Source organism: Quercus lobata, chromosome 10 (assembly GCF_001633185.2).
Source record: "Quercus lobata isolate SW786 chromosome 10, ValleyOak3.0 Primary Assembly, whole genome shotgun sequence".
Classification (NCBI taxonomy): domain Eukaryota; kingdom Viridiplantae; phylum Streptophyta; class Magnoliopsida; order Fagales; family Fagaceae; genus Quercus; species Quercus lobata.
The window spans coordinates 26,424,777-26,433,453 of record NC_044913.1 but is presented as its reverse complement, the minus strand read 5'-3'; the positions used below and the strand labels follow the sequence as shown (position 1 = coordinate 26,433,453).

Genomic DNA, 8,677 nt, shown 5'->3' with positions numbered 1-8,677 from the left:
GTACCTTTACTGAATTTCTCTATGTTAACTTGCGCAACTCACCTCAGGCATCCACAAAACGCTTCATTCAAGTTAATCAGCATCATCACAAAATATAACTCTATTGAACTATATTGGAATAGCCAAGTAATTCAAATATCAGCTGTTAATTCCTTTCACACAACTAATTATCAAAATGTTATATATGTCAAATTTGTCAAACGGAGCTGGATAGCCAAATTTAACCATTTTATACATCAACCAACTCCCTCTAAAAAAAGGGCAAAAAAAGAAGAAAAAAAAACCCTTGTAACAACCTCTTTTGTTGTCACATAGTAACATAAAAAACTAAAAGTCAGAACAAACAAAAGGAGTATATATATGCGCCATCAACTTGTAGCAGTATAATATTTTTTGCTCATCTGCAATGTATCATCTCCGTGCTCATCTTTACTTGCCTGTTTTCTCCACTTATCTTGGGGCTTATTGTGTTCACTTATGCCATTGAATTTTTCTCTTTTTCAAAATATTCATGCTTTTTTTTTTTTGTCTTTATTCTATTTTCTTCTTTATAATGTTTAGCATCTTGTGATAGTCCACTTTTTTCTCTGTTTCTTTTGCATGTAACAGGAGATTTATATCATATAAACTCCATCAAGTGGCATTTGACCCAGTTTCAGCATGTCACTTACAAGATTTATGATTTGTGGCAAGTACAGAGAATCCAGCTGCGTGTCATTTTCTGATTTTCATCTGTAGTACGTACCATGTGAAGTGAAGAATTGGTAATCTGGGTGGTTGACCTGACGCAGTCTTAGCCAGTTATCTGCAGCCTGCATAAGCGAATCTGCTCGTTGTGACTCACTAATACCGCGTTGTGCCCACATGGATCCTTTTAACTTATAGGAAGCCATTCCAAAAGCAGACAAGGAAATCTTGGAGACATCGTCAATCTCACTTGGACAAATGACAATTGGGGCGTGGGTGCTTCCACTACCTGCAAAAAGAATTCAATTCTAAGGGTTGAATATAAGCCTTACCAACTGAAATCATCTTATACAACATCAGGCAGCTGGACTATATACATATATCACAGCAGAGACAATATTAAGTCCTATTTAGATGTTAGAATGATATTGAACTATAATTGTCAAACTTGGAAGTGAATGCCGGGGCTTTATTCAATTGTCAAACTTGGGAGTGAATGCTGGCGCTTTATTTAATTGTCAAACTTGGGATTGAATGCCCAGAAGAAGAAGAAAGAGCATATTAAGGGCTGAGCTGCCAACTCCTAGAAATGGATACAGACGGACAAGAGGAAATTTTCCTTTAATAAAAATAATAATAATTTGAAATAAAGAAAAAAAAATAAAGCATCAAAAATAAAATAATTTAAGAGCCCCCAGATGTTGGGTGGACAAAAATGAAGTGTTTCTCGTGTTGCACCAGAGCCACTAAGAATCACAGGTCCCCAAAAAATGGAGTGAAAGTCACCATTTGTTAAGATTAATTTGTACCATTTGGTTTTCAATCACCAACTCCCTACAAGTAATAGTAAGAATTTTTCAAGAGGAAGAAGAAATATGTACAAAGTAAATTTGATAGTAAAGTTATAGGATATTCTCTTTTCATTTATCAGTCCAAGGCTAACCCAAACAAAGGTGCTGATTCTTGGAGTTGCTTGGTAGGCCTTGAGCCGCGATGCCATCAGTATTTTGGAAACATCCTTGGCCTATCTCATATGGGCCTAAAGTCATAAGCATGTGGATAACTTATCTCCAATTTCTAGTATACAGTATACTAAAAGTGTAGGCTTGGTGTACTTGGGCACAGCATGGTGTCTAATGGAAACCATCCCTAACATAGGCATGAAGGAACACTCCTTGTGGACTTGCCAAGGTAATTCTATGTTTAAAGATGCATCTGTTATATGGGTTCAATCAGTCCTCACAGAATTTTCAGAAACATGAGGACTTACAAGGCAATCAATGGTTCTTCCTAGGTGGAGCAATTGCTCCTATAATTGTCTGGTTGGCAGCTAAGGCCTTCCCTCTACAATAGTGGATTAGACTCATCAAAATGCTCATCTTGATAGCCGCTACAGGAAATATGCCACCAGTTACTACTGCCAACTACAGTAGAGTTGGATTATTGTAGGTTATCCCCTTGGATTTGTTGTATATAGGTGTAAGCTGGATTGGTGTCACCATCAAAATTATGTTCTTTCAGGAGTGGGTGCTTCTATATTTTTGCTTTGGTTTCAAGGATGTTAGCTTCAGTTGGTGGGGAAATGACCTTGATGGGTGTCCCTTGCAATGTTTTGATTCCTATTCCATTCCGGCCACTATCTACAGTACCAGTGCATAAACCAGTACACAGCAAGCCCCTATTCAGTATCGGCTCAAATACCATAACATAACATAACATAGCAGGGTGTTTCAGGCATCTTGGCCATTTCCAGCCATTTCAAGTGAAAACTGTGTTTCAACCCAGAATAGAATCTGGGTTGAGTTGTAGCTTTTTTAGAAAACTTGGGCATTTTGGCCATTTTTCTTTCCTGCAAATCAGACCTAATCAAGTACATTTCAATTTTTAATTGGGTTATTTCTAAAATTTTTATTTTTAGAATAATTATGAGATGGGCATGTGAAATGATTTGATTAATGTTCATGATTTTTTTTTCTTTTTTGAGTATTGTTCATGATTTTTTTTCATGTCATAACCCTTCCTATTGAGTAATAAGATGACATGAATTGTGTTGCTTTTTATTTATTTATGAGTATTTATATTTTCAAATATATATATGGCCTCTGAAACGGTGTTTGAAACTTGCATAAACCAAAGCGAAAGGTCATATAAATCCCAGTTCACATGATTAATCTTATGGAAAAAACTGTTTGTTTATATGTTGTGCCTCAAAGAAATAACATAATTTGGAGAAGCTAAGTTTTTTTCCAAAGGTCCATATAAGGAGGAAAAATGTTCTGACACAGCAAAGAAGCCAGTAAAGATATCACAAAATTAATTATTGAAAGAAGATTAAGATTACCTGTCATGGGTGTGGAAAGGGTATGATATGTTAAGAAGCAAGAATCCAAATCTTTTAATGTTGGACCTGTAGGTATTCGGTATATAGGATACCTAAAAGTAATATCATCAGACTACATGAACCCTGGTATGATACAAAGCAACATAACAAACATAGATTGCATTCAATTTTACCATGCCACAGACATCCAACTGGCTGGTAGTAAATCACAACTTCTTAATGTCTTGAGTCCAGGATACTGGCATGCAAGATCTAATATCTGTACCACAACAATAAATCTAAGATACAGGGTTCAGACCACAAACTACAAAAGAAAACAGTATGAAGAAAATATCTAACCTTGTCGGCTAGTGGTTCACGACAATAAGGGAGATCCTGCTCAAGAAACTCAAAGAGCAGCAGACCCTGAGAATTTCCTGCTTCACTATCATCGCTAGAAAATCCTTCTTGTCTTGCACTGTGTTCATCATTTATAGACAATCTGTCCAATCTGATTGGGATCTCACTTCTTAGATGGTGCCAACTCTGCTGTTCCCTAGTAGTTTTTATGCCTTTATCAATTTCATAGTCGCTGCTTCCATCACTACTTGAATCCCTGTAGTAGTCACTGTCACTGTCTTCACAGGCTTGCCTAACCAAATGACAAAGTCCAATCTGGTTAGAAGCCAACAAAATGTGTCCAATTAAATCTGACATGTAAAAATCACAACAGAACAAGCTATTGTTATAGGAAACTTGTGGAAAGGGAAAGAAGTCCCTACAGCTTGACAAAAACAGAGCAAACAAAAGGAAAAGTGCCATAACCATTAAGCAAACAAGAGATATAAATCAGTTTTGCATGGGGACAAAATTAACTTCCCCATTATTGAAGAATCAAGAATATGAAGTCAAATTACCATACCTAAACCTAAAGTTTGAATTAACTTCTATATGTTGTATTAATATTCAAGTTCTGAATAGTTTCTCCATTTGTCTTAACAAAATTTACAAGGCCAAGCATACCAAGCCAATTACAACAGAAAATAATGAATGTCTACTCAGCAAAGTAAGAAACCCAAACACAACACTATTGAATTTTCTGGGCTTCTAAATTTTTATTTGCAGTTTTACACAATGTCACAACAAAAGGACCATTGATGTTGTTCACTTATCCTTGTATGCTAAATTTACGTATTCTCTTAAGATGGTGTTCATAAGAGACAAGACATTTAAACACAGAAAAATTCATCTTATGGTAGTGATTTCTTCAATCAGCCTTTCTTTGACTACTTTTATTTCAAATCTCATCATACCTCAACAGATAGCGAACCAACTTGCTTGCTTTTGCTTCGCCTTCTAGACTTTGTGGTTATGATTACAAAAAAGAAAAAAGGAAAAGGATAGCAAAAGATAATTACAGTTTGGGGGCATGAAGGACATCAATAAATTATACCCTTGGATTAATTAATTAATTATAGCTGGGTGAGATGTCAGATAATATGGACCACAAAACTTTTTAGCAGCATATATAACCACTCAAATCTCTCAGATTGTCTCTATTTTGGATACAGATCAACAAAAACCTCAAAAGAAGAAAACTAACCTGAATCATAATGGTACAAAACCTTGGAAAGTCTGGTACTGTAATAAGGAATAGCTTATTCTCTATGAATACATGATTCTTTTAGTTAGTAGAACACTCAATGGTCTTGATACCAGAGTAACAGACCCATCTAATTAGCAAGGAAACTTTGTTTGCCAAACTTACATAACCTCTTATGGTGACTAACTATGTCCAAAGTTGTATCATATATCAATTTACTTGCTGCACTGGAAATTTTATCACAAAAACATATTAAAGAAAAGAAAATTAAAATCTTGACATTTCCTGCAGAGAATTATAATGTTCAAAGAGAAATTCATCAAACAAAGACTTTTAACTCTGAAAGACAATAGGTTTATTTCACACTTATTGTGGAGAAGTACCTATAATCAACTTCCTTGAACCAGATAGAGCTACTAGCAACCATAGATAGAGTGTGCTTTTCAATAAAAAAGAAAAAGAAAAAGAAAAAAATGACTGACAAAGATATTGCAATTCTCATATATGCCAGAAGATTAGACTTTGTAAATGGAGATTCATTAAAGTGATACTCAATATGAAAATTCTAAAGATAGAAAGTTAGAGAGCGAAGCAGTGGTCTTTAGTATGAGGAGAATGACATTTGTAGAAACCTTTTGTTTTGATTCCCAAAAAAATGAGACAAGGAAGGACAAGAAATTGCGTTCAAGAAAAAAGAAAGGGGGGGGGGGGGGGTCCACTTTAAAACATCTTTCAGCAAGTTATTCTATAGCGTGTACATTCTCCTAGTATCAGGAGTGTAAGAGAAGCAATGGGAGCAGTAAAGCGTGGCACCGAATAAGATGCATATTACTTCACAATGAAAGCAGAGGTATCACAAATAAACAATTAGTTGACAAAAAACGAGAACAGAATGAACCCAACAATGTGCTAGAGAATCAACATCGTCAGGGTTTTGTAATAGACATTATAATTGTACAAATTAACCAAATGATTGTAAAACAAAACAGTGATTTCATTTTATATAGGTAAGTTTTGGCCCCAAGGGGATGGAGAATGGAAAATTTGAACTAGTGACTTGTGCTTCGTAGGTCATGGTCCCCTTGGGTTAAGACAAAACAGTGAAATTATGACAATGAACAAATTCAAATATATAAAAACACTTGAAATATGCATATCCAAACAGGCCATACTACTACCTTGGCTTAGCATTTGACCTTGCCGCAGGTTCACCATACAATTGGATACCAGATAAGTATGGAACATAATATTGAATCACAGAATCACACTCATCAAGTACCAAAGGCACTCCTGCCCCATAAGCACTCCATTCCTTAAATGTTTCCCAAAGATCATTCAACATGAAGTATGGTTGAAACTCAACAGCACAAGTACTCCACCCCCTCATTGTTTTCTAAAAGAAAATAAAAATCAGAAAGAAAATTTTTATCAAAACCCACAAAATGAAAAATAAGATGCAAAACTAAGAGAACATATTAAAGAGAGAAAACTGTTAATAAATCACCTATGATTCCATCTGTTTTTATTGACAAACTCATTCCAAAACTCAACTACGCATTTAATAAAACTGGGGAAAATTACAACTTACCCCCATCGTGGTTCAGCCCTATCACAATTTAGTTCACAAACTTTCAATTGTTCCATTTAAGGTTTGAACTAAAGCAAAATCATTTGGGATCCATCCAAAGTACCCCTAACTATTTTATTTAAAAAATTTTATCCAAACTTTAGGAGTCAAAATGTAACAATTGAAAAGGCTTGTGGGATTAAACTGTTATTGGGTCAAACCATAATTGGGTAATTTATTTGTCTAAAATATTCAAAATCTGTTAATTCGGACAAAATCCTAACAATTTTAATTTAATCCAAACTTTAGCAAATGAATATTTGTGGACTAAATTGTAACTGGACCATACCAAAAGAGGGTAAATTGAAATTTATCCCCAAAAAAAAAATTTAAAAATTAAAAAAATTAAAAATTCAAATACTAAGGTCTTATTCTTTCAGCTGGTTTTGTCACCAGAACACAAAAAACCCTTCTCAAATCTGACCATACCAAATAGATACCCCACAATTGGTTGGGTGTAGCTTATCATTTAATCAGGTCCTAAATACCATGAAAGCCCAATATGCAAAATTATGATGCAAAAACTTTGTACTAATATCACAGGAGCTAAACAAAAACTACAAGTATTGAAAAGCACAAGGATAAGAACAGATAAGAAAAGATAAGAGATGGACCTTGGAGAAAAACTGGGCTGGGACCAAAGGCTTGGTTGAGTCCAAGAACCTATCAAGGTTAGTAACAGGCTCCAATGGAGGATTTTGCAATGGAGAATTACTAGAAGGGTCTTTGGTGTTAGTGTCATCAGCCTTATTAGTATTACTATTAGCCTTTCTTCCTTGTTTTTGCTGATGATTCTGATTCTTTCTTGCTTTCACTGGAATGTAAAACCGGTTCTCTCCACGTGCACCCCCAAACCTCGGTCCATTCCCCAACATGTCCCCTGTTTGTTTCCTCGGAAAACAAAGAACAAAAGAAAAAAAAAAAATCTAAATCTTTTCCTTTTACAGAAAAGAAAATGAAAGACCCAGTTAAACCCAGATATAATAGTTGTCTGGAGGTTTTAGTTTCAGTCAAAAAATTGATTAATTTTCTTGGGTTTTTCCTGCAGTTTCTCAGTAAACAACCACAGCAGAGAAAAACCCAATTGCGGTTTGAGGAAACCAACACAGAATCAGAGATGGGTTTCAAGTGATCAGATCAGAGAAACCCAGAAATCTGAGACAGCTGTATTGCCAAAAATAACAAAATTTGGATGAGAAAGATTCAAAAAAAGAAAAAGAAAAGGCAGCACTGTGAATTGAATGACACACAAAAATGGGTTTTGTGTGAGGGAAGAAATAAGGCTTAAGGCGTGAAGGAAAGCACACGCACAGATGGAGAGAAAATGGGGAGAGAGACAGAGAGACAGAGAGAGAAGGCTTCAACCAGAGTGTATATTATTAAGGAAGGCAAAGATGAAAGATATGAATGAAGAACTATTATTATTATTTTTTTTTTGTTTTTTTGTTTTTGGGTTAATTTTACATTTCTTGAATTAGTAAAAGAGAGTGTTATTTTCATGGTCTTTTTGGCTTTATTCTTTTATCAAAAAATAAAGAAGATGGAACTTTTTTTTAGTTTTGGTAGAAAATAACTTTTTTATATTATCAAGAAAGTGATGTTAAGATTTTTTATTTAAAAGAAAAAAAAATGATGTTTCAATTTATTTATTTAGATATATGATGTTACAATTTTTTTATTATTTCACTTTTTATCCTAAAACATCTCAAAAAATTTATGAATGTATAATGGATAGAATTTAAGACTTTTGAATTTATAACTTGTTTTATGTCTTGAAAGGGACTTTTTGGCATTGTTTATAGCTTTATTGTTGCGAAAAGTAGAAAACAAGTATAAAATAATTACTTTTATTTATCATATTTAAATTAATGCTAATTGTAAAAGTAATTAAAAAAAATTAGGAGAACTATCGACTTTATTGGATTGAAACTATCATTAATTGCGAGCAAACATAAAAATCTAAATAGTGTTTCTAGATCATTAAACTAAGTGGGAAAAAAATTAATATGTTTTTATTCAATTAATATATGTATATATATGTATTGTAAAATATAGAAGTAAATCTTCATATATCTTTTTGTATTCTAAAAATAGAATAAATTTTTTTCTTAATATGTTTTCATATATATATATATATATATTTATTGTAAAATATAGAGTAAATCTTGAGAATATGCATCAAAACCCGTTTAGACTCTTTGGTTTTTTTAGGATTTGATTAATAATCAGTTTTTTTTTCCGGATAGGAGATTAAAAATCAACTTAATATTTGAGTTTTCAAAAAGGACTAGCTATCTAGCGAAATTCTTAATGTTTGTCTTTTGAGTCTTCATAGGACACAACAAAAAATTATAATAATTTCATAATATTTTCAAATTTGTCTAACATAGTAATACCACACATATGGATTATAAAATAATAATAAAAATTGCAAATTACG

At 33.4% G+C, this 8,677-nt stretch overlaps 1 protein-coding gene across 1 annotated transcript; it reads right to left on the bottom strand.

Moving 5' to 3' along the window:
* Positions 1–109: 109 nt before the first annotated feature.
* On the bottom strand, positions 110–7,722 carry LOC115963453. Its single transcript, XM_031082447.1, has 6 exons — positions 6,852–7,722; positions 5,789–6,003; positions 3,368–3,659; positions 3,202–3,287; positions 3,029–3,120; positions 110–976 (listed from the first exon to the last, which is right to left on the bottom strand). Exons 1-6 carry the CDS (start codon positions 7,110–7,112, stop codon positions 729–731), a joined length of 1,194 nt encoding a protein of 397 aa, XP_030938307.1. The 5' UTR covers positions 7,113–7,722; the 3' UTR covers positions 110–728.
* Positions 7,723–8,677: the final 955 nt, after the last annotated feature.

Excerpts from the sequence above, each read along its gene's own strand:
- LOC115963453 (XM_031082447.1), bottom strand. The coding sequence starts at position 7,112 with ATGTTGGGGAATGGACCGAGGTTTGGGGGTGCACGTGGAGAGAACCGG. Across the intron at positions 3,660-5,788 it reads AGGTCAAATGCTAAGCCAAG|GCAAGCCTGTGAAGACAGTG; the intron begins GTAGTAGTATGG and ends TCATTTGGTTAG. Across the intron at positions 3,288-3,367 it reads GTGAACCACTAGCCGACAAG|ATATTAGATCTTGCATGCCA; the intron begins GTTAGATATTTT and ends GTTGTGGTACAG.